A 26,989-nucleotide genomic window follows, 5' to 3' on the forward strand; every position below is an offset into this window, starting at 1 on the left:
CCGCTAGCGAGTGGCTCTGAATGAGGGCCAAAGTTCCAAAAGAATGCAGCAGTCTGCTAAAACAGGGATATCGCTTCTTCCTATATTTAAACGCCCATGAACCGATTGTTAAGAACACCATCCAGGATAATGATGTGAATGTATGGTTCCTTATTTGGATTAGGAGGTGTTAACTCATTAGTTTTAGGTAGTGGGGAATTCTAAGTCCGGTTAATTAACAGGTAGCGGCGGATAGCCGATGACTCTGTTCCCCTGCATAGTCCCGGAATCGCTTTAATAGCGCTCGCTGCTATTATCGGAATTCCAGGGCTATACGAAGGAACTGTGAGTCATCGGCTATACACCGCTACCTGTTATTAATGGGACTTAGAATTCCCCACTACCTAAAACTAACAAGTTAACACCTCCTAATCCGGCACTTGCTGTGACCAGAAGAAGGGCCGAGAGATAAGCAGAGGCTGGGATATCCCTGCTGCCGAAGCCAGTGACACTGCATCCAAGGACGCAGCCACTGGCTTCAGCCTGCATGGAAAACAGCAAACATAAAATGGAAGCTGCTCAAACCAATTTGGCAATACTCTTCAGGTGCATGAAGGGAGGGGTCATACTAAACAGAAAGGGGAGTGTTCCCTAGATTCCCCCAGCACACTAAATTGTACCTGCAACAATACATGAAACCTATATGGTAATAGAGATTCAGAGATAATGTGTTGCATGCATTTTGTAAGTACATTGGTTCTGTTCTCATGTAGTATAGGAACTGCCTGTATCAGAGAACCCGTGAAGTGGCCTGGCAGCTTACCATGTACTTATAAATGCATGCAACAAATATCTCTGAATCTCTATTACCATGTAGTTTTCATGTATTGTTGCAGGTACAATTTAGTGTGCTGGGGGAATCTAGGGAATACTCCCCTTTCTGTTTTCCCTGCACGGAAAACAGGTCTGACATGCCCCTGCTTTCTGTAATGCTGCCTGTTGCTGACCGCAAATGTCAGCAGCATGTCAATCGTGCTTTGCTATTTGGTCACCTTGAATGACATTGCAGCCCTGGACCCAGGGGTGCCGAGAGGGGAAAGGGGGCGGGTTCTAATTACCCAGGACCGGGCTTACTGGAGGGGCCCTGCGCCGCCCCCTCCCCCCTCCCTCTTACATCAGCTGCTGGGCTGCACTGGGAGACTGCTCGTGGCTGCTAAGCAGCAGAAACAGCATCCACAGAAGTCTCCAATGTCTGTGGGGAGAGCGATCACCCTGATCGCGCCCTCCCACTGGCTATGCGCTGGGCTGTGGGGCTCACAGCGCCCCCCTCCCCAGCACGCAGCGCCGCTTCGCACTGCTGGAAATTGTTTTTTTTTCAAAGGGGATGTGGCCACACCTCTCGTGATTAGGCCACGCCCCCTTCTCCCCCCGAGTCTGGCGTGGCTCTCTGTGTGCCTGCCTGGACCTGCACCTTTGTAGTGGCAACGACGGGGACGGGGGGCCATTTCCCAAAACAGAAGACACAACAGCCATGCAAATAGCGTCCATCTCTGAATCAGGCCCAAAAATCAAAGAAATAGCACCGATAATCGAAAGAAACCTTGTAGCAGCCAGTACACAATTTGCTCCAATCGAACAAAAAGGTGGACGCTATGCTGATGTTTGCACAGTTGGCCGATGTTTTTTGTGCTACGCATTATTCGCACTGTGCATGGGTCAAAATGGTTTACCGATGGCGGCCTTAGTGAGGGATTGCATTGTGTGCCTGATTCAGAGATGGACGCTAATCCCCTCGCTGCTGTGTCTTTGTACGCAGCGTACTGAGAATTTATGCTACTGGCGCTGTAATTTATACAGAGAAGCCCAGAGTGTCCTACAGAACAAAGCCCCAGCGAAACTGCGTACAAGACACAATCGCTGGCTGCAATGTGCCCGCAAAACATATGTGACACACCCGCCTTTTTTATAACCTCCCCTCTCACTTTACCTCCCATAAACGCACACTGTCTATCACTCTGCATCCACTGACTGTCTATCACTCTGCATCCACTGACTGTCTATCACTCTGCATCCACTGACTGTCTATCACTCTGCATCCACTGACTGACTATCACTCTGCATTCACTGACTGTCTATCACTCTGCATCCACTAACTGTCTGTCACTCTGCATCCACTGACTGTCTATCACTCTGCATCCACTGACTGTCTATCACTCTGCATCCACTGACTGTCTATCACTATGCATCCACTGACTGTCTATCATCACTTTGCATCCACTGACTGTCTATCATCACTCTGCATCCACTTACTGTCTATCACTCTGCATCCACTGACTGTCTATCACTCTGCATCCACTGACTGTCTATCACTATGCATCCACTGACTGTCTATCATCACTTTGCATCCACTGACTGTCTATCATCACTCTGCATCCACTTACTGTCTATCATCACTCTGCATCCACTGACTGTCTATCATCACTCTGCATCTACTGACTGTCTATCATCACTCTGCATCCCCTGACTGTCTATCACTCTGCATCCCCTGACTGTCTATCACTCTGCATCCCCTGACTGTCTATCAGTCTGCATCCACTGACTGTCTACTACTCTGCATCCACTGACTGACTATCATCACTCTGCATCCACTGACTGACTATCACTCTGCATTCACTGACTGTCTTATCATTCTGCATCCACTGACTGTCTATCACTCTGCATTCACTGTCTATAACTCTGCATCCACTGACTGACTATTACTCTGCATCCACTGACTGACTATCACTCTGCATCCACTGACTGTCTATCATCACTCTGCATCCACTGACTGACTATCATCACTCTGCATTCACTGACTGTCTATCACTCTGCATCCAGTGACTGTCTATCACTCTGCATCCACTGACTGTCTATCATCACTTTGCATCCACTGACTGTCTATCATCACTCTGCATCCACTTACTGTCTATCATCACTCTGCATCCACTGACTGTCTATCATCACTCAGCATCCCCTGACTGTCTATCACTCTGCATCCCCTGACTGTCTATCAGTCTGCATCCACTGACTGTCTACCACTCTGCATCCACTGACTGACTATCATCACTCTGCATCCACTGACTGACTATCACTCTGCATTCACTGACTGTCTTATCATTCTGCATCCACTGACTGTCTATCACTCTGCATTCACTGTCTATAACTCTGCATCCACTGACTGACTATTACTCTGCATCCACTGACTGACTATCACTCTGCATCCAAATATTCTGTACAGCTGCTGTCAGTAAACCATCACAACACTTGTGCAGTGTGACTCAGACCCATGTGCAGTACAAACAACATCCCCAACATCGGCATCGTGTCTCCCTCTGAATCAGGCCCGATGTCTCTTAAAGAAAGAAAAGGTTCCTTAAATACTCTGGATGCACTTTGGATACTCTGAATACACGTGGTATAGAGATACAGCACTCACTTCTGTAATACTGTCCTCAACTACTAGAAATAGCTCTCAGTAGAGATATCGAAATGTAACAAAGTCACTTGGTTGGTAAAGTTACTTAAAACAGCACTAATGACCCCTTTCTTGATTGAAGATGCCCTCTATGACATTCACCCAGGACCAGGGCCTCCCTCTCACTCCAGGGACTAACTTGTAAATGCCCAATTCCGCAAATACTGGTCTAGCTCTACCAAGGGATCACTGCCACTTTGCTCTCTCTGGGCTCGATTCAGACCCGCTCGCTAGATGCGTTCACAGCGAAAGTATGCAAAGCCGCGATCGCACGGCAAGGCATTAGCACGCCCACTATGTCCTGGCGTGCGATCCTGATGTGTATGCAGACGCCCACCAGCCTGTCTTCAGACGCCCACATATGCACGTCATCTCCAGGAAGTGTATCCAACCATTGGTAACATCGAGTACCATCGGATGCAATCGCACCACTTGTGGTTGACCATACCCTGCTGCAAGCACCGCGAGTGCTTCAGTGTGAAATACAAGTGACGTATACTATGACGCTGCCTGTTAATTATGCACGCCTCTCAAACGGCATTAAGATGCTCAGGCACGCCTGCGTTTGCATCTCCACTCCTCCGTTTCTAGCGCCAAGCCCGTCATCACCCACAAACGGCTTCTCCTGTCACTCATTCAGTCAGGCTGTCTTCGTGATCACTCACACTAGTTTGCGCATGCACATTGCGATGCATGCGCAGAATGCAAACAATCGGCTGGCTGCGTGCGAATGCATCCTAGCAAGCGAGTCTGAATCAGGCCCTCTGCACGGTAGATGTGTGCGGCTCCTCACTACAGCCCGCTGCCCAGCCACACAGGTACTGTCTGCTTTGTGATCCATCTCCCCAGTGTCCACTCTGGCAGCCACACACCCAGGCAAGTCTGACCTGATCAACTCTGTCAGCCTCCTAGCTCCGCTTCCTCCTTTTAACTTCAAAACACCTCCTTTTATCCCATCTGGGATGAGGTTTTCCGCCAGACACTAACTGCTCCTCATCACATCTTCGGCTACTCTCTTATTCCCAGAGAGAGCGATCCTCCAGTATCAAGGCCTCAGCCATCTTGGGGAAGTCCATAGTGGAAGCTGCCATTGTGGATGAGTCCATGTGCTAGGAGCTCCTGCGGTCCCCTGGACAATACATGCAAGGAGGACCAGGAGGCTACATATATACAGACCAGGGTAATTTCCCATGTTCATACTTTTTACCACTCCCTCCGGGAAATACCAATTTGGAGGGTCAAAGGCTATGAGTGCGGTAATGAGATTTGCTGCATCACAGCTTCGCCCACTGCTACAAAATGCCACAATTTCAGGCATACTTGCAAATGTTTGTGCTGCCCCCTCTGTGAGGGGGCAGCCAGATCAGCACTGCATGTGGCGTGGTGCTGCAGAAGTGGGTGGTGCTGGGGGCATGGCGTTGCGATTGCGTCAACATGGCCCGCTAGACAATGCCGTGATTAGCGGCATCATGAAGCAGGGTCGGGACCATGATCACACGATTCAATGCGATTGATGCCGTTGGCCATCTGTTCTCCCAACTTCAGCCGGGGTTGGGGGCAGCTCTAGGAGACTTGCCCACTCTTCTGTGTGGCAGGATGAGTGCCATCCAATTTTCGGGGAGCCTCCTGGTCATTCCAGGACAGTAGGCAAGTATGATTAGAGGAATCATGCAGCAGGAATCGCGGCCATATCAGTATCACCAACTTTACAGAGCAGGTGGATGGTATTCAGGTCTGCTCTCCCAAGAGTCTTGGTGAATGCCACGTAATATAATTGTGTTTACCATGCTTAATGCTATAAAATGTGTATTATAGAGATAATATTATGTTATATTGGAGTTCTATGACTGTATACAATTATTCTCCCTGCATATGAGCTTTATGTTCTCACAGAACTTCTAGTATTTTACACTAAGGGGTCTATTATCCCTATTATATCACCATTGTTTAAAAAAAAAAAAAAAAAACATTTGAAATCTACTGATGTTTTTCCAGGTACGTGTTACTGTTACTGATTTCATAGACAGAAGAAATGTACTATAACAGTGGTGTTCCTTATAGTGGTGGTGACGATTATGGCACACAGCAGGCTGTTAATATCAGCTTCCGTCCAGAAGTGCAAACAGAAATGTGTCTACGCTGCAGAGAAACGATGGCAGTTTGTCCCATTGTGAAGCTCTGAAGGGCGGTGAATGCCCGTCCTGGATTAAAGAGCCAAGGCCGCTCCTACTGCTCCCTCTTCTTGTCCCTTTAACAAGGGGCACAATTACTTGTGAGATTCCTTTTCACTTAAGTGGTTTTCTGCCGAACTTTAAAGCCGCTCCGTGGCTGATTAAGAGGGGCTGCATGACTAGTCTCGCCCTTGTACTGAGGTATGTTACTTATCTCCTCTTCCTTTCTACTCAGCCAATGAATACAGATGCCTATCTAGTCATTTCAATAGCCATGACCCCAGCATTGACCAGTCATCTCATATTATAGGCCCGATTACTCAATGGGCCTCTTGAATCCATAGAGTGCAGAGTAATGGAAAACTCACTCCAAACACAAACCAGGAAATCTAATGCTCCAACCCTTCCACTTCAGATCTGCAGAAGAGCATTGTGCAACGCTGCACTTCTACATACCTAACTGGCATACTGCGTGCCTAATAGGTCAGTCCTTGTGCAGCAGTTACATGGAAAGCTTCCCCTGCCCATACTATACTGAAGTTCTATTTAGATGCCAGTTATACAAGTGTTGACTTTAAAGATTATCAGAGCTGTTTTGAATGTAGGATACTGTGACGTTGCTTAGCATCTATGACCAGAGGAGTGTAATAGTAGCCAAGGTAAAACCACTACCAAGGACTTGAAAATAATGGAGCCTTTATGTACTATGTGACACTGTCCTTCATCATGTTACATTGTCCTGTGATACTATACAAAACATATGGGTGCAAGAGTTATTTTGAGCTTTTAGTTTCTAGAGCTTCATGAGAACCTGGATTGTGAGCATAGTAATGGAATGGTTTTATAACAGCGCAATACATACATACTTGCCTACTTTTGAAAACGTTTTTCAGGGAGATTGTGAAAGCAACACCTATGAGCGCGGCGGTAAAGTGGGCGTGTACAGCTACATCTGAGGGGCGTGTCATGAAATTGATTTACATCCAAGTTTAAACGAGCCCCAAAGCTGTTAGTAAGATCTACGTGTTGATGAAAACATACTGATACTTTTCAAACACTGCATGTAGCCATAGGGATCATAGTGCCGTATAACCAATGCGGAGAAATTATACTAATGATCCCATTTGAATGTATATATCTGTTTGTTTTTTTTTATATATATACATATATATATATATATATATAACAGCTACATAATGGGGGTAAGATGCATACAGGGAGATTGCTAGACTCTTCAGGGAGTCAGGGAGCTACTATTTTAGGGAGTCTCCCTGACAATCAGGGCGAGTTGGCAAGTATGGTGTAATTGGAATTCATATATTGCAACATTCCATTCTGCTGTCCTGCTGTCCTATATTTACCTTTAGCTAGAAATCACTAAATAGAATGTGTCTCTGTAAAAATTCAAATTTTCACCGTGGTTGGCAACATTTTAAATCGTTTCCAAGGGTAACTACAGCTGAATGGCCGCATCTAACATGTCATGTGCCATGCAGTCCGTGTGGACCTTGGTGCAAAGTCTGACTCTCCAGGCATTGTGAGACTACAAGCCCCAGCATGTTTTGCCTACTGATAGTTGAGACTTGTAGTTTCAAGCATTGAGAGAGACGCCAGTTTTTCGAGGCTTGTACTAGATGGACGTCCATGTATTGCTGTCCCCATTATAACATCTTTACTATATTTGTTTGCATGTTTAATAAATATTAAGGTATACAGCACAGTGCATAGGAACAGATAGAATTGAATTAAATGTACAGAATAAAAGAGTTGTACTCAGCTGATAGACCCTGAGTGTGGAGTAAGAATAATATGATGAAATATTCAGTTCTGAAAATGGATGTAGTTTGTTCTGACTGACGACGCATACATCCCACATATAACTTTAGCTGCCATGATTGGGTCTGTTGGGGTAGAGCAGGGGTCTTCAACCTTGGCCCTCCAGCTGTTGTAGAACTACACATCCCAGCATGCACTGCCATAGTTTTTAGCATGCTGTTATATCAAAAAGGTGGCAGTGCATGCTGGGATTTGTAGTTCCACAGCAGCTGGAGGGCCAAGGTGGAAGACCCCTGGGTTAGAGGAAGGACTGACGTCACCAAACTCTACTACTGTGCAGCACTACTTGGCGTGTAATGAATACAGATCATGTAATATGGCAGTATAGTGTATGGAAGGTTGTATAAAACATGTAGTCAGTAGATTAGATAATGAATAACCTATTATACATGATACAGAATTGCAGGCCCTGATTAGCTCCATTAGATGGAGAGCAGCTAGCGGACTCCCCTTTATTAATCATCACTGGAGATAGTGACCTGGTGACGGGAATTTCATCCTTCACAACAGATATAAACAAAGTTTTGCTGATTACCTTTGTTTAAATAAGATTGTAATGTTTTACATCTATCAATCTAGCTGGCTTCTCCCAGACAAGTGTAATCCCTCATTGAGCACTGAGTGGCTGTTCATTCATTCATTCATTCTTTCTGGCAGCAGTGCAGTAATGACATGTGCTGTATGTGAGGGGGTTTCCTTGTTAATGGTAGCACAAATACAGTAGTGAGGGTATACAGTGACTTGTGTTGTACTTATGAGGCAAATTAATCCATGGACTGATTTACAGTTCTTTGTAATTCCCTGATATATTACTTTAGTATTGTGCATTTTTAACCTGTAAATGTAAATCATTTGAGCCCTTTGGAGAGAAAAGTGAGATATGTATGTATATTATTATTATTATTATTATAACTATTATCTGTGTGCGTACTTTGTATATTGATGATTAGAGCAAGCTTCACATTTTTGTGGGCACTTGTTCCTACTAGTGGCTGCTACCAGTGTTGCCAGAGAGTTGTACCCAGCTTTTAGTGGGGCCTTGACCAAATGAGCAGGGGCATGGCCACACCCCGTTGTTAATACCTGGGCTCTGACTACATGCTGGGTGCTGAAGAGGGTGTGTCCATGATATCTTATGTGCGTGTCTGCACCTCCCTTACTGGCCCAGACCCACAGAGATCCCTGGGCTTGGGTACTGACCCCTCTTAGCACCCCTGGGTGTTATTTCTGCTACACCAATGACTACTGCTTTTCTCAGTTACACAGTCATTTCCAGGTACAGTACTGGGTTTTAAAGGTTTGTCCCTGGAAATATTTGTGCTTACCACTTCTCTGTATATTACATACAAATCTTACAATTTATTCGTAATATCTGCTCTGTGTAAGTTAAAAAATAAGTTACATTTAAAGTGCTTGTAGTTCTCCAAGAGCTGCGGAGACTGTTTTCTCTACATGATCTCCTTGGATCGATTCTGCACCAAAGTGTCCCTGATACCATGTTATAATGTTGGTAGTTTATGGACTGAGGGCCTGATTCAGAGCCGAACGCTCTGACCAGAGCGCTCGCTCTGAATCAGGGCCGTCCTCCCTCAACTTGGAGCGGCCTCATGGACGCTCGCATAGCTGTGGGTTACCACCCACAGCTATAGCGAGCGTCCATGATGATTGTCGCGATGGTCAAGACCATCGCGACCATCGGTCTTGCGACGAGACCCTGCGGTAGGGTCTCGGTGACCGCAAGCTCTGGAGTGATTTTGGCTCTATCAGAGCCAAAATCACTCCCACTGACATCACTAGTGATGTTAGTGGGGTCGGACTCAGATGGTAGGCATTCCCATGGGAACGCCTCCGTCTGGCAGCCACGCCCCCGGCACGCCCACCAAAGGGAGCGTGCTGTCAGTCACCATCGACAGCACGCCCCCTTTGGTGCGAGACCCATAACGACGGTTTGGCCGTCGTTATTCGGGTCTCGCGCATGCGCACAACGGAGCTCCCTCCGTCATGCGCATGTGCAATTCGGCACCATCGACCCGCTTGCGAGCGTCCTGCGATCGCGAGCAGGTCTGAATCAGCCCCTGAGGGCCCTGGATTATTCTTTCCTTTTGGTCCCTATTTGCCTCATACCTCACTCCTGCTCAGGGGCGTAACTAGATATTTGAAGGCCCCATAGCATAAGTTTGTAAGGGTCCCTATGTATCACTCAATAGGGAAAAATGTCTATAACACATGTAACTCTGACAAGGCAGATGCCCCCCCCCCTCAGCTCTGGGCCCCTTAGCAGCTGCACCCCCTGCACCTGTGGTAGTTACGCCCCTGCACCTGCTTCAAGACTGCTTCCGCTACTTACAACCCAGTGGCAAACGCAGGATTTCTAGAGGGGGGTTTCCAAATGCTTGATTTTAGAGTGAGTGTGGCCAGTCCATGAAGAGGGTAGAATTAGCACTTGACCAGCTTTAATATGCGCCATGCAAAGTATATTGTGTGTCATAATTCCAGCATATAGAGGACCAGCAATCACAGTAAGCCATTAGATGTGGCAGTAGGGCCATCCTGCCTGAGCTGGATGTTTTTTATTTTAGATTTGGGCACCATTTCAGAGCATTGGAGCAAGTCTGGGGGAGCAGCAGAATAACTTAGCACTGCCCTGGACATATATGTACATATTGAGCTCTATAGCTACACATCACTAACAGTGAATGTTTTCCAGATCTCCTAGTTGGTGCACGGGTTATTTATTACTGACTGATACATGTTAAAAGAATCACAGGTGGTGCTAATTATTTCATTTGTGATACTGAGAAGAACATTCAGCACTAGTAAAATTCTATTACATTACTATTGTGGTTATGGTGTGGGCTGGAGAGGGGGGTTTCCAGGCAGATGGAAACCCCCCCTGCATTTGCCTATGCAACCTACTGGCTCTATCCATTATATTGCCTAATGCCAACTCCCATCTTCTGCCAGGCCCAGTGACTGCACCCTCCTCCACCTGTCAGGTTTCCTTTACACTTCTCCATCCGCTCTACCTGCCACACAGATGTTCCCAGTACTCACCCCGTCACTTCAGTGACTATGTCTGGACACACTAGCTGGTATGACAGAGAAAGGGGTGGGGAGGGGCCAAACCACAAGCCCTTCCTAAGGACCTCATGGGTCCTCAATTCTGCTTTGGAACCATAATTGACAATTTTTGTTTCCTTTTCAGTGACAGTCACATAGTCTATGTCCAGGGCCAGAACTATGGGAGACAATGGAGGCGCCTGCTGCCGGGCGCCAGCACTGAAAGGGCACCTAATCCATTACTCACAAAATATTTACCCCACTTAAGGCTATTCTTTATTAGTGTTTTTGTGCATATGTGATAGATAGATAGATAGATAGATAGATAGATAGATAGATAGATAGATAGATAGATAGATGGATGAATATGCACCATATTTATTTTCCCTCATTTTTTTAAGGGGGGCACCAAATTATAACTTGCCTCCGGGCGTCTGGGATGAATTTACGCCACTGTTTATGTCACACCTCTGCCAATATGGTGTCTTCGCAAAATCCTGGCCTGGTCACAGTTTCTGGGCACTGGAACTGCTCATGTCTGTTATGAGTAATTAGTGAGAGAGATGCTATCAGGAGCCTGGCGAGAGCAGGTCATTTATCTCCACTTAAACCTGCTTTGCTCCTAGTGTTTTGGAAAGAAACAGACAGTGCAGATCCAGCAATTACTCTGTATCATTATATCATTAGTGCTAAATAGTCTTTTGTGAGGTACAGTAATTGGAATTTAAGCTAATGTCAATTTGCCAAGATGAATACATGAGCCACAGGGCACACTCCATATGTGTATGCTGCTCATTTACATTAATATAGGACGTTTCAAAGCTTTGAATTGCCAGCACAGCAAAACACCTCACATCACCAACACCTGGCATAACAGACAATAGATCAGATAATGTAATCAGTAGCCCATTGCTCTCCTGCTTTTTCTACCATGTAATCAGCTGAGTAGCTTTTATGTGACTCTTATTACTTTGCTTGTAACAAAGTCATATGAGCATTGTGGTGACTAATGTGCCCTGACAGAAGGCATGGATGCTAGCAGGGGCAAACAGAGGAAGTTTCTAAATTCTTGATTTTTAGAGCAAGACCAGCCCATGAAGGGAGCATAATTAGCACTATCTACCTCATACAGTGCACTGTATGTAATACATCAGACATGTATAGGGCCAGTGATCATGGTAAGCCATTAAATGTGCCAGTAGGGTCAGCCTGACTCAGCTGATTGTTGTTTTTTTGAGGATGTGGGCACCATTCCACAATCCAATTCCCCCTGCTCTGCAGAGCATTTGAGCAAGTCAGGGAGTCTGGGGGAGTGGCAGAAGAATCTAGCTCCAGCCGTGGACATGGGATGTAGTTATCAGACCGCCGCTCTGAATCCCGGCACTGAAAGTACGACATGGGACATAAGATAGGCGACACCTATCTTAATCCTGACGCTGGAATCAAAGAAGGATGGCAGCTCAAACAAGGTAAGTCCAGGGCGCTCTTAGCGATAGCTATGGCAGTGTAGCGGGGTTAGGGATAGGTTTTGGGGGGGGGAGGTTATGGTCAGGGTTAGGCACTACTGGACGGAGGTTAGGGTTAGGCACTAAGGGGGCGGGTTAGGCTTAGGCACAAAGGGGGGAGACTTAGGTTTAGGCACTAACGGGGAGGATTAGGGTGCGGTGTGGGAAGGGTTAGGGTTAGGCTACAAAAAGGGAGGGTTAGGGGGAGAAGGGGGAAGGGTAAGTATACTTACCAGACCCCTGTCGGAATACCACTCATCGGGATGCCACTGTCAGTATTTTGGCAGGAGGCATCCCGACTGCCGGCATTACATACCGATTCTCTGGACATATATGTGCAAACTGGTCTCCTTATGCACTGGCAAGTGTATGTAATACAGGGGCCTATTCATCAACACTAAAATAAAGTTTTTAAGGACATTTTCCTTAATTACCGTTATTTTAGTATTCATGATGACACTTAACACAGGAGATATCAGTGTTATCCTGTGCTAAGTCCCCCTGCATTAATTTCCACACTCCCCATACATCAGTACATTAGTATTGGGATATGGAAATTATGGTATTCATCAAAGTCCGAAAATTATGTATTTTCGGAATTTGAGGTGTGAGGTGGTGTATAGTAGGTAACACTTACCTGCTATCAGTTGGGCAGGTCTCCCGGCGTCTTCCTTCGGTGCTCTGTTCCCTCCTCTGGCTCCTGTGGATGCTCTGACACTGTGTTCTCCCAACAGAACACAATAAAGTTTAGAGAAAAAAAACACTTTTTTTTTTTCTTTCTAAACTGTACTGTGTTCTGCTGGGAGAACACGTGTCAGCACAGCAGATGGAGCCGGAGGCTGCTGCGCAGGCAGGTAAGTCGGGGACGGGGAGGGAGGGGAGGTGAGCGGAGAGGGGAGGTTGGAGGGGCACACAAAATTACCACAGCTGTAGGCAGTGCTGCGCATGCGCTGGTTTTACAGATGTAACAGCGCATGCGCAGCACTGTTTCCAGCTGCGGTAAGTTAGTGTAGAGAGGGAAAACTTATCTATTTCCTGAAAAGCTGTCATCGCAAAAATGACAGCTTTTCGAAATAGATAGTTATGGGGAGGAGGAATGATGAATTCCTCCGGTAATTAGGTAGAACTCCATGCGAGTTCTAAACCTAATTACCTCCAGAGAAAGTTTAGGTATGATGAATAGGCCCCACAGTATTAATTTTAACACTGTAGCCGTGATTCCTAACTCAGGGATCCTTAACAGTGCATGTTTTCCAGATCTCCTAGTTGGTACACAGGTGTATTCATTATTGGCTGACACAGCTGAAAAAAATCCACATTTGGTGATAAATATTTAAATTGTAATACTGAGGAGATCTGTAAAACATGCACTGTTATGCTGGGTACTCACTACCACGACGGATCGGTCAGCAGAACGGCCGATTGGTAAGCTATACACACTTACTGATTGGCCCCTCGATATGTCTGGCCTGACATCACAACTGGATGGGCCTTTAAATATGCCTGCCCAGTTGAGATGTCAGTATTGGTGGTCCCTGCAGCCAGTGCACGGGCATATACAGATGCACCGATATATATATATCTTTCAGATATATCGGAATCGCCTCTGCTGTAGGGCCGACCTGATGGTGTCTAGATAATGACTGTCGCCAAAACATACTGAGCCCGCATGAGTTGTGTCTATATACAGTAGATGAGCAATGACAATAATAGCTGTTAAGAGTATATATGACAGCTGTAATATTAGTATGCCATCCAACTTCAAATGTAAATTCTAAATCAAATATGTCAGTTTAGATAGAACTCTATATAAAGTATGGACTAAGGGCCTCATTCACTGCTGAACGCAGGTTCCCGATCGTACGCAGACTGGCAGTGATTGACAGGCTGCTGCTGTTTGTGGTTGGGGAGGGGACGGCTACAGCCTGCGTTTTCCAAATCTGAGGTGTGTCGTCGCCACCGGGGGGGAAGGAAGAGGCTGGGATCGCCGTCGGCTGATGGTGATTTCCTAGCCTCTCTTCCTGACCTGTGATGGCTGACCTGCGTGACCCCACGGTCACTCAGCCGGCCGCGGAACACGTAGATGATCTGATGTGGTGTCCATGGACGCAGCTCGGATCATTAATACACGCAGGAGGCATGATGCCTCCTGCTGCATAAGCAAGGACGAAAGTGCAAAGTTGCTTGTGTATCCTAGGCTCGGAAGCCACCGTATTACACAATTGTTTCCCGAGCTATCAGAGCTAGGTCAAATTAAAGGGGCCACATAGATCAGGCAAAGTAGAAAACTTAAAACTAGGTTAGGATGCCAGCAAAATGCAACAATTGTATTACTGATGCTGTACATCTATCATTATAAAACACAGTAACAAAGATCTGGAGCACTTGACGAATGGTATGAGCTGTAACCAGCTGCCCGCACGGCTCTGTCTGTCTGTCTGTAATACTATGTGGCTGTTTTGTGGACAATGGAAGATCAGGAAATGAAACACGTTGAAAATTGCATGTCAGATTGATGTAGAATATGGCCTTAGGCCTCTTCCATAAACATCTATTGCATGAATATACTGTACATACAATATCATTACTATGTGGAATCTTATATGATATAGAAATGTACTCTTCCTGATTCATTTTACTGCCTGAAGACGTTGTGCAGTTTAAAAGTTTAAAGTGGTTGATACCTCCTGTATCAATATCAGCGATATGTTACTGTACTCACCTGCGCCCCAGGAGACAGAGTTCTAGGCTGATTTCTTCAAAGTAAAATTCCTTTTACTAACTTGATCATTCTGACCCTTTCTCTCTGTTTCCATTTGTTTCTATATCACACTTACATGTTTCAGTATTAATCACAACAGTAAAACAGAATGTAATTTGCACACTGTGTATCACCTGGGGGCAAATACTGTACAACTGCTGCAAGAGTGTGGTGGGGGGGGACAATTAAACTTTAAAGGTGGCAGAAAAATAATCACAGAGGGGTCTATTCATCATCGGGGGCTGTATGGCCCCTGATGATGAAGTATCCACCTCACGTGGGGGATACTTATCACTGGAGAAATTCAGCATAGCTTTGGTGAGGGGACAGCTGCTCTGAAAAGCAGCTGTACACGCGATCATAAACACTGCTACTTGTGTAGCTGCGTTACTTACCTGCGCCCGTCGCCGGCTTCTGCACATGTGTGACCTGAGGTCAGGCATTGGCAAAGCCGCTGGGGAGACAGTGAGGAGGCGGCGGAGGGATCCACTCTGATCCCTCATCGCATCTCCGGAACTACTTCCCATAGGAAGGAGCGGGGCTCCGATAACAAGCCCCATCTGAAGATGGATCTTGTTCTCACTGGCAAACTCTGAAAACTTTGGGCCTGATTCAGAGCCACTCGTAAGCGGCAGCTCGTTCGCTCCGAGCGATGTTTGTCCAACTGCGCATGCGTACGGATCGTTATACGCATGCGCGAACCAGTCAGTGCTGTCGAAATTCATGTGCTCGCAAAATAGCGAATGCCTGATAATTTGAGTGACAGAATGAGGCGTATGTGGGTGGTAACAGGGGAAGGTGCTTGAAAACGGGGAGTGGAAATCCGATCGCAGGCGTGCTTAAAGGTCAAAACGGGCGTTTTAAGGGAGTGCATAATTAATCCAGCAGCGTCATTGACCGCGTCACATGGTTTTTTTTAACTCAGAACTGCTCGCAAAATAGTGGTTGAAAAAACCAACCACAAGAATAGCGAGCAGTTCATACGCTGGTCGATGTACTCGATTAATCTAATAAATAGCGGACATGACGTATGGTGCGAGCGGCCAGGGGGCGTATTTTTCAAATTTACGTTCGCATGTTTTGCTCGCTCAGACTTAGAGGCGTGAACAGACCGCAAAGTGTGAACGGTTCATTTGAATAGCCACCCCTTTTTAGAAAACGAACGACCGCAAATAGCGAGCGGCTCTGAATGAGGGCCTTTGTTTTTGGAGTTTTCTGAATATCATGTGGACCTGTCGGACCCCTGATAATGAATGGACAGTTACCTTATGTGTAACGGGCTGCTAACGGATACAGAATGGACCTCAGCAACTCTCCAAAAACTTGTGTTTTCACCTGTGAAAGGGTCATTTTAAGATCGTGACTATTTATTAAAGCCCTAATGGCAGAAAACTCATTGATTTCACTGACATTAATATAGTAAATGGAGGATACCACCATCCCTATAGATGGTGGCAGGGCCCATGTGCATTCTCTCCATCATGGCCCCCTCCTCTCTATCCGGTACTGCAGTGCCGTCTCTTGCAGCGCAATTCTGAGCATTAGTAGACTCTGGTGCTGTACCAGAGTCTGCTGCGCATGGGTAGGTTTTCGGGGAGATGGCGCAGCTGGCATTTTCCTTGCAAATATTCTACTGTGCATGGGCAAAACACTAGGAAAATGGCAACCGCTCCATTTTTACGGTGATTTGTGTAGCGCTGATGTGGGACTCCGGAGAGGTAAGTATTGAGTAAATGGGTGCAGGGGGTGCGTTGTGGGCCCATGTGCCCCACACACCCTGCACCCATTATAGATACGCCACCGGATGGCAGCGAGGTTACCCAAATTATCTGCAATGACGTCAGCTACCATTTCCCAGAGGTAAAGCTCTGGCATAAGTGACCTTTACCTTCTGCCCTGGCAAGCTCTGGCCACACATGCACAGTAGTTACTTGCAGGGCTAAGCAGGAAGTGAAGTCTTACATTTCTGCATTATGGAGAAATGCTTGGCTAGGACAGGCTCTTTTCAGGAGGATTGTCTCAGAGAGAAAAAGTTTGTTAAATAGCTTCAGAAAATCGGAGCTAAAAAATGCGATTTTATTTGCTTTTTATTGGGGGAAATCCCTGATAAATAGGAAATAAGCCCCAAGGTAGCATCTTGAGAATGTAACTTAAATACCACCCTGTTGATTGCAAACTATCATGAGCAGAGAATTCTTAACTTCCTGTCAAATTTGTGTGTGTGTGTGTATATATATATATATATATATATATAGATATATATATATATAAAAGCATGATATATATATAATATATATAGTGTGTGTGTGTGTGATATCTGTGCACCTTATATGTGTTTGTGTGGTGTTGCATATGTCTGAACTTTATAAAAACTGTATAATAATAACAGTATGCACATTAATGAGGCCGACTAGAACATACTAATGGTGCATTGTCCAGTATGTCCAGCGGATTGGGGCTGTGTCTCCTATAGCCCTTCTCTGATGGGCTATAAATGCTATATATACTTAGGACAGCAGCGCACGGCCAATGTAATAGTGGAAACTGTGATGGCAAAATAAGTAGTCAAAAATAAAAACAAAAATCACTAGCAGAATAAAAATCATTCAATCTAAAATGTGTATGTTTATGCTCTAGATTTTCTGAGCGTTCTAGAAACCTCATATGCAATTGTAGTATTTTAGTTTTTGACACGTTAAGAAATACATTTCAAAAGACACATTAATGATTAAGCTGTTCTGGCCTTTCCCTGGCATTAGTTTTCTACCCCATCGATGGGAAATGTGCCTGCCTTATGTAGTCTCTCTTGCTTAACAATAAAAGCCTGTAATCTTTGTATCGGGCCGCTGCCATGAAGTAAGAAGAGACCATTTCACATTTTAGGCAGCAGCTGTTTCCGGCCCGGTTGACATGCACTGAAAGTAATGTTTATTTGATCTCATTGCAGCTTGAACGAACGTGACCACTTGTTGAAGAGACTTGGCAGGAAAACCCCTCCGAGCCTCTTTCGTGCTAATTCTGTCCAGCAAGGTGTATCATGTAAGTATGTGAGCGTAAATAATACGGCTGGCTGCTTCCTGCGGGCAGGTGGGGATTGGATTTTAATTAAAGTGTGCGTCAGATAGAGCTGATATCAGAGGAAGCTTTAGCTAAAAGACTTACATTTGCATAGCGATCTTTATCTGACCCCAGAGGAAAAGTAGGCTTTGTGTAACAGGGTAATGTCTGTTTTATTGTGTTTAATAGGAGACAAATACATCCTCCTTCCCCTCAGGCAATGGAGACGTTAGTTTGATAAATGTGATTTACCTTTGATTTATGTGGCTTGGGTATGAAATACCAGCTGCCAAAATGCCGATAGCGCATCCCGATGCTCGGTATCCCGACAAGGGTTGGGTAAGTATAATAATAACCCTCCCCCTAACCCTCCCTTCATGCACCCTAACTCTCCCTTGTAGGTGCCTAAACCTAACCATTCCCCCTTAGTGCCTAACCCCCCTCCCCCAGTGGTACCTAACGCTAACTCCCCCTGTGGTGCCTAATCCTAATCCTCCCCCCAACCCGCTAATAGCTAAGACGCCTCAGTGTACTTTTGATCAGCATAGTGGCTGATGAGGTTCTGGCATCGGGATCTAGACTGGCATCGGGATTTCGACACCTATTTTTAGTCCCTGGTCGGGATTTCAATAGCCGGCATCCCGTCCTCCGGTATACTAACTACATCCCATTTATGTAACAGTTCCAAAATGAATTTAGCCACACACGGACTGATCCTGACGTCCAGCTGGTGGGGACATCTGTCATAGGAGCAACTTTGTAAACTGACTGTTGATCCTGAAGTAGTCCTATAATTGTAAAATGCGATGGATAGTGATAATACTATTCATGGCTATAGTACTGTAGGGACTCAGTGACCCACAGAGCTGATGCATACGCCACTTTCTGACTGCTCACATTTATGGTTATGCCCAATAACTGCTTCGTAACCACCCCTCCCTTTTTTTTTTTGGGCTGCCTTTATAAAGTGATGCTGTTGTCGGGTCCGGTGTCTATATACATGCAGATGCATTGATTATATACATATATATGGGCCTTATAAGAGTCCAGCACTAGACATATGGTGACAATTCACTGATAACACAGCTTCTGTGCTGAATATTGATCACATCTTACCCCTAACTATTACACAGAAATGAACACTTTAACCAGAACCTGAAAATGGGATGTAGAACAGGTACCTACTAACGTGTAAATGTAGAGTGGAGTGCTGGGTGTTTTAGGTATGGAGAAAAGCAGTTTAGAGTAAAGCTGACTGACCCATTGACCTATCTGACGATTGGTAACTGTATACACACCTACCAATCATCTGCCCAATGTGCCACCCAGTTGAGCTGTCCAACACCGCTGGATCCCTGCAGCATGTGTACTGGCGGTCAGTGGGTCTCCCGTAGACACCAGCAGATGACCAATATATCTTTTAGATACTGTATATCGGCCATCGGCTGAGCTGTACAGCAGATCGGATATGTCTATGAACGACTGCGTTCTTCAATGGAACGGGTCAGGGCCGGCTCCAGGGGTCTGAGCACCCTGTGCCGGCCCGGTACATGGGGGCTTGGTCTCATTCCCATAGACCACGCCCCCTGCGTGATGTTATTTGGAGACGTGCCTGCATGGCACGCCTCCAGATAGCATCAGGCTGGGGGTAAAGCCCAGCCCTCTGTCACTGGCTGGGCTTCCCCCAGCCCTCTGCCGTCAGTGAATGGATGCTGCGCGCATGCGCTCGGCATCCATTCACACTCTGGGGGTCCAGCACCGCACAGCTGCGGCGGTGGGGGTCCCCAACCTCCTGATTTGACCACCCATGAGCTACTTCGCCCCACGGGATCTTGGGGAGAGGGATCTTGGGGAGGGGTGCGCCCTCTATGGGTGGCGCCCCTGTGCGACCGCACTGGTCGAACACCCCTAGAGCCGGCCCTGGAACGGGTGATATATCTATCAGTGTTTAGTACCCAGCTTAAGTCAGTCACAATCTAGCAAGATGTACATGTCTGTGTATCAAGAAACTATAACGTTATTTGGCCCAATATGGCAGAATAATTTGCTGGTAAATCACTGGGTGACCTCGCCATGAAAGACACTTACCTGCACGTCACCGAATGCTGCAAGAACTATTTATGCAGAAAAGTTTCTCATGATGAGATTACTAAATAATTTACTATAGTTCTGGTATAGGAATAATCATTTTTAGAAAATGGCATCGCCAGACCCCATAGCATGGGATCTGCACTGTGCTGACCATCAAAGTGCTCAGAGGAGCAGAGTGGGGGCTGGAAGTCAAGAAAACTTCTTAATACACCTCCGATCTCTGTGGCCAAGAGGCATCCTGAGGGGTTTTTTTCTATTGTCTTATAAGTTACCTCATTGTGTGCAACTAGGTCTTTGCACGCCATCCATTGGTTACACACTATATGATATATCGATCCAACGCGGATTAGAACGATACATTGTAACACATCGTTTAGCTTGGGTAGGCAATAAGCGACCCACAAGCTAATGTAGAACTACACACCCCAGCACGCCCTGCCACAGTTTTGCTATTTGTCCATGCTAAAACTGTTGCAGGGCATGATGGGATGTGTAGTTCAGCAGCAACTGAAGCTCTGGTTATAGCCCACCCCTGTAGTATAGTGTGCACGCCCAATCCGCCATTAACGACGGTCGTTCATCTCATTGTCCCGTCTGCTGTGCTGCACAGATGAGATGATGCAATGAACAACGCGGTGCTGTTAAGCCGCATACACACTGGATGATAATTTGATAATTGTGAATATGAACGATAACGATATAGGATATATCGTTCATATCGTTCAGTGTGAATGCAGTAAATGACGGACGATGCGCACTCCCGCCGGTCATTAACGATATCCCCAGTCGTCTGAACATTCAGCTCAATCTGGGGATATCGTTAGTGATGCCATGCTGCCGGCCCCGCCCCCCACCGCCGTCATTCATTGTTGCCGGCATCGGCAAGTGTGTATTGCCGCTGTCAATGTCGCTCACTGGAGACACCGTCCAGTGTGTATGCGCCTTTACATGTAGCATGTAACAACACATTGCACCGTCGTATGCTGGATCGTGCAGTGTGTATGGCGCGAGATGTATCGTTACCTAGCATCGCAGCGTCACTGGGTACACACATCGTATAGTGGAGCTCATTCTGACCTGCTTGCTAGTTGCATTCACTCGCTCCCAGTGTATGCAAATCTAATGCAGGCCCAGCAAGGCAGGCGATCATGCGGCAAGGCATTAGCACGCCCACTATATATTGGCGTGCGATCACTTTGTGTATGCAGACGCCCACCAGCCTTTTATAAGACGCCCACTTGCGCACGTCATCTCCTTAGAGTGCAGGAAAACATTGGTACATCGAGCACCATCGGATGTGCTCGCAGCGCTTGAGGTTGACGATACCCTGCCACAAGCACTGCGATCACTTCAGTGTGAAATACAACCAGGTGACATGTACTATGACGCTGCCTGTTAATTATGCACGCCTCTGAAACGGCGTTGAAACACTCAGGCACGCCTGCGTTCATACCTCCACTCCCCCATTTCTAGTGGCTTGCCCCTGTTATACCCACAAACGGCCTCTCCTGTCACTCATTCAACTGGGCTGTCTATGCTGGGCGAGCGAGCGCTTCCCGATCTTTCGCAGAGGTTTGCGCACGCGCATTGCGATACATACGCATGCGCAGATTGCAAATATCGGCCAGCTACGAGCGATCGCATCCTAGCGAGCGGGTCTGAATCCGCTCCAGTGTATACCCATCTCAACTTATCGTTGTTTTTGGCTCTCCTCCACCCCACGCCTCCTTTCCTCCCTTCTACCCTTCCCTTCCCCGTTTTCCCCTCCCTATACTATCACTTATGATTCTTGTTATTGGAATTCTTCAACAAAATAATTTGAACAAAAATACAAAGAAAATATGGAACCAAGTGATAGAAATAAGGTAACGTCCTCCCAGAGTGTTTTAAAAACTTACAATTAGAGCTTTTTTTCCCTTATACTGGAGAGCCTGAGACATAACCGCCATCCTTCTGTCTGATGTTGTACTGTAAAGGAGGCCAGAACGGAGAAGATCCGGCATGTACCGTAGCAATGCGGACACCAGTTACAACGAGAGAACAGCTGGAAATAGGCAGAGTAACTGTATATATCACTCTTCTGACATGGCCCCTCCTTGTCCTTCTATAACCAAGCTGAGGTTCTCCAGCAAGGCTTGGGGAAATGCTGCAGGAGCAGGTGTCTGGGGAGTCCTCAACACATCCAGCGTGATGGTCGCTAGCAGCTGGAAGATGTATACAGACGTTTCTGTCAGGTGCTGTAATAGGAGGACATATTCATAGAGCAGTAATGTGGAGGGGGAGGTGCAGAATCCCAAAACGGACAGCAATTCTCACCACAAAAAAAGAAAGATCATAGAAAACAATTATTGTGAAGGTCGCCATTTTATGTTATCGTCCAGGCATAAGCGAGGCCACCATATGATATTCAGAGAACACAGCCATTTATCTGACTAAGAACTGGAAGAATCCAGGCCTGGATTTGTCTTAGGGCAACAATATAAGCTTGGCAAAGTTTATCGTTTCTCTCTCAGGATATCAAGGTGCTGCCATAGTCCTGGATAGGCACTTATCTGCCTGTACGATAGGTGACTTGTGTCTTTATACCTCAGACATCTTGGAGAACAGTGGGTGATGCAGGTTGTGATGAGAAAATTAGTGTCACCATATGCATTACCCCGCAAAGCTGACGGCACAAATGGCGTGTAGCTAGAGTTCCGTGTTATTCTGAGTCGTGCGTATGGGGAAGGGAAGCGTGATTCAGACAGATCTCATGTATCTAGCAATGGGGCTGGTGAAAGTACCAATATTAATGATGGCTGTAGGTGAAGCGGCATCCTGCTTGATGCTGCACAGTTCCTCGCATTAGCGTTATGGATACTTGCAGTAACAAAAGGTAGTAGATCAGGCTTCTGAGGCATCCTGAAAACACAGCCACTTTTCGTGTCCAACTCCTAGACAGCCCGAGTGTTCAAGTATGTTTGTATGACTTTCCACTTATCATTATGTTGTCCTCCTACTGACTGCAGTATGACATTGCCCTTCTCAGTACCTTGTGCTGTAGCGCTGCTCACAGTGACCACAAGGAAAAGTATGTATTATACAGTATGACTGTGTCACTGAGACCACCGATTATTCCCTTTTTTTCTGGCTTTCCGTACTGGTCACCAGGATGCCAAACACCCTTTACTCAGAGATCCAGTCTGTGTTCTGCCCTATAGGAAATATTTATATGATGCATCACACATCAGTGTTAGTCCTGGTGCTTTAGTGAATGGGAATAACCGATCAGCTCTCCTTACTTCTTGTTTTCAGATGGCTATGCATTCTCTCAAGAAGAACATGGTGTCGTTTCTCAGTCTCAAGTTGTCCGATCCTATGACACCACGAAACAGAGAACTGCGTCCGAATAGCAAAGACCTTAGCGACTGGTGGCAGATCTAATGAGCTTTGGACAATACATCTACTGTTAACAGATATTTGACCAAGTTTGGCCACAGCAGCCAAAAACTGGGAAATCCATTTCTGTGGCCTTTGCCAACAAATTTTCTTAAGGTTTTTTTTTTTTTTCCTTTTCCACCAGCAGAGCCTGCATGAGATATAAATCCAACTATGCATTACAGGTCTCTCTGGGAGCTGATAGGTTAATACATGTACTTTTATCTAGGAGAAAAGCATGGTCACAAAGAGACAACATCAATGTATTTCCTGCAGGGTTCTGCTTCTCACTTGTCTTTCTCCCGCAGGTACATCCGCACTTATTAGTCCATATTGTTAGACAGCTATGATCACAGAATGGGGCACAGACAGAGTACTGAGGAGAAGTGGTATCAAGAGCAATATAGTGCATCATCATATAAGGAATTGGTTTGAAGTGAGGTTTACATATTTACAAATAAAGGAAAGTAATAATTAGGTTACAGCATTGCACTTTTTGGTTGCCAAGCAGTGACTACACCTCCCAGAAGTAAGTGGGACACAAACATTAAAATCCTGCCAGTGGGTCTGATGTCCACCAGCCGGCTGTGTATCCTATTAGCCACAACGTGTGGTTGGCGATCTAGGAAGATCTGACTGTGCAGATGAAAATACCAAATCCCATAATGGTCTATGAACGGGTTCAGCTGGTAACCGCATACCCACTAACAGCCCCAACTTAGGCGGAACACTCCCAATTTCTGCTACTGAAATTAGAAGAGCAGCACAATTGACGGGCCGTCACTATTTAGAGGTGTGGTTCAGGCAGATGGGGGCATGGTCTGGATGAACAAGGGGCATTGCCTAAAATGCCATCATTTTCTCATTGGAAATATTGGGAGCGAGATGTCACATAGTGACAGTGGTCTCTACATTAATCAGCCAGGCATTATTGAAGCTTGGACAGATTCTCTGGTGGACCATTGAGCTCCATACCCACAAGGTTATTTTTTAATGAATTGAATTAGAATTGATGAAGTTGGGCGATAAACTTTCCACATGTGTGGCCACCTTTAGCTTTACAGGTTCATAAGCAGCACTATTATAATATTCCTTGTTCAGTCTAATTGTCCATCATATCATTCTAAACTGATTTACTCCAATCAGATTGTATTTCTTATCAAGTATGACAAGGTTACACACAGTCCATTGGTTGGTATACTGACCAACCAAGATCATGCAGTATTCTTCAAGCTTATCTGAACTGAAGAGAAGTGACTTTGAATGTTCTGATTGTTGGGGAAGATTTTATTACTATGCACAGCAGACATCCTGTCTGTAACCCTACTGAAGGACCTACCAATCAGGAGACATCCTGTCTGTAACTTTACTGAAGGACCTACCAATCAGGAGACATCCTGTCTGTAACTCTACTGAAGGACCTACCAATCAGGAGACATCCAGTCTGTAACTCTACTGAAGGACCTACCAATCAGGAGACATCCTGTCTGTAACTCTACTGAAGGAAACATCAACCAGAATAAGTCTGAAATGAATAATAACTGCAGACAATAGTTTGCATATGTCAAGCATTTCATGTCCTGTCAAATTATAAGGTCTTCTACACATAATAATTGTGAATGTCATTAATACAGTAGCTCTTTACAGAAGTCAAGTTACATTTTATGTTGTAAAATTTGTCTCTTCATAGAACTCACAATGACTGTGTTATTTATCAAACAGAATGGGACAATTATAAGGACTTTACAATAGAAAAACCTTTGGGTTGTTTGTGGTTGTGTGCAGCACAGCTGAATGTGTTAATGCTCTATATCCCATATATTCCAGCTTCTGGGATTTTTGTAAAACTTGCAAATATCTTATGTAACCTTGGAGCTTGCAATGAATATTACGCTAACTCCCAAGTTGCAGGCTTGTTTTTCGGCTTTATTTAGTAAATTTAGCCCATAGAGTAAGTGTAGGAAGCCTTTGGGTCAATAACGTGACGTGAGAACTGAGAAGTGGCCATATTCATATCCCTAATATTATCTGGTTTGGCTTAATGAAACTATCATGTTGTTTTACCTGCAGTCTTAATCATGCAAAAAGGTAAAAGTACCTTCTCCTTTATACCTATGAAATGTGTCAGTTTTATGTATTATATCAGTTTTATTTATTATTTGAATTCCTACTGGATTTGCAAATATGTATTTAGTGTTCTGAGAATAAAACCCAATCTAATTACCTATTTCATTGGTTATGGTTCTTATTTTAGGATAGTCAGGATATTGACAGAAACTTGCTCATATCTGGGGGCAGTTTTATTAAACCTTCCAAAGAGGGCAAATGGAGGTGTTGCTCAGACCAAGGTTCTAAACCCCGGGGGTGTGGTGGAAGTTTGATGGCGGGTTCTAAACCCGGTGGTTTGGTGGCAGTTTGATGGCGGGTTCTAAACCCCGGTGGTTTGGTGGCAGTTTGATGGCGGGTTCTAAACCCCAGCAGTTTGGTGGCAGTTTGATGGCGGGTTCTAAACCCCGGGGGTTTGGTGGCAGTTTGATGGCAGGTTCTAAACCCCGGTGATTTGGTGGATGTTTGATGGCGGGTTCTAAACCCCGGCAGTTTGGTGGCAGTTTGATGGCGGGTTCTAAACCCCGGGGGTTTGTTGGCAGTTTGATGGCGGGTTCTAAATCCCGGTGGTTTGGTGGTGGTTTCTAAATGACAGCCCTGTTCTATTCTATTCTAAAATTTGTTTTGTCGGCAGTTTTGCAGCAGTTTTGGCCTTAGTAAATCTGCGGATAGGAAAACCGCCGGCGTTTAGAACCTGCCGCTTAGTAAATTTTGCCCCAACTATGTATAAAATGATAGCTAGTAGCTGATTGGTTGCTATGGCCAGCATCTCCACTCGTCCTCTATAAAAGGTTTGATAAACCTCTCCGATGGTAAGGACAAAAACCTGGAGGTGCAGACTTATTCTTACACATACACTTTCATTTCAGGCACTTCACACCTTGGGGTTTATTTACTAAGCGGTGGGTTTTAAATCCAGCACTTCCCATCGTGTTTATGCCCAAAATTTAAAAGGGCAATGCTTTTACGTGCTGTGTTTTGCTGTTAAAATCATTGCCCTTTTAAATTTCATGGTCGGAAGCGCCGTGGTTTAGTACCCGGCACTTGGTAAATAAACCCCCTGACACTTACACAGAGCAGTTTTGAGCGTGCAGTTCAATAATTACCTAGAAACCTGTGACATCAGCCTAAACTGCTTTTGTTGTGCAGTCACTTTAAAATCGATAATTGTTTGTTAATCAGAATAAAATATACATACAGATGTGTCCTTGTATACTGTGGCATCAGTCGCACCACATAGCCCCTCTCGGCATGACAGGTCCCCATATGGTGGTGTACCTTACATACACAGTATTTGTTTTATCATAAAGGTATAGGATACATCTCCATATTATATGATGCAAACGTTGATAAATACATGCCTCCCAACTATCCCGCATTCGGAGGGGGGGGGGGGGTTGGGGTGAGCAGGTAAGCAGTGGTAGAAAGAGAATAGATGTTCTATTCACAGTGTAGGGGGATCCTGGGGATAGCCCAGCCTCTCTGAGAGTGC

The 26,989-nt window shown here is 45.6% G+C and overlaps 1 protein-coding gene and 1 long non-coding RNA gene across 3 annotated transcripts in view; one reads left to right on the forward strand and one right to left on the reverse strand.

Moving 5' to 3' along the window:
- LOC148537894 (uncharacterized) overlaps positions 1-21,997 on the reverse strand; it is a 76,146-nt gene extending 54,149 nt beyond the window's left edge. The window contains exon 1 of the long non-coding RNA XR_015873251.1: positions 21,873-21,997. This is a non-coding gene — a long non-coding RNA (uncharacterized LOC148537894). The remainder of the gene's footprint in view (positions 1-21,872) is intronic.
- ATP8A2 (ATPase phospholipid transporting 8A2) overlaps positions 1-25,888 on the forward strand; it is a 758,530-nt gene extending 732,642 nt beyond the window's left edge. For both annotated transcript variants that reach the window (XM_088460283.1, XM_088460284.1), the window contains 2 exons: positions 17,774-17,865; positions 23,269-25,888. In XM_088460283.1, coding sequence (XP_088316409.1) covers positions 17,774-17,865; positions 23,269-23,366 — 190 coding nt within the window. In that variant the 3' untranslated portion in view covers positions 23,367-25,888. The remainder of the gene's footprint in view (positions 1-17,773; positions 17,866-23,268) is intronic.
- Positions 25,889-26,989: the final 1,101 nt, after the last annotated feature.

The sequence above is a fragment of the Taudactylus pleione genome, unplaced genomic scaffold, assembly GCF_031769625.1.
Source record: "Taudactylus pleione unplaced genomic scaffold, aTauple2 ptg000043l, whole genome shotgun sequence".
Taxonomy (NCBI): Eukaryota; Metazoa; Chordata; class Amphibia; order Anura; family Myobatrachidae; genus Taudactylus; species Taudactylus pleione.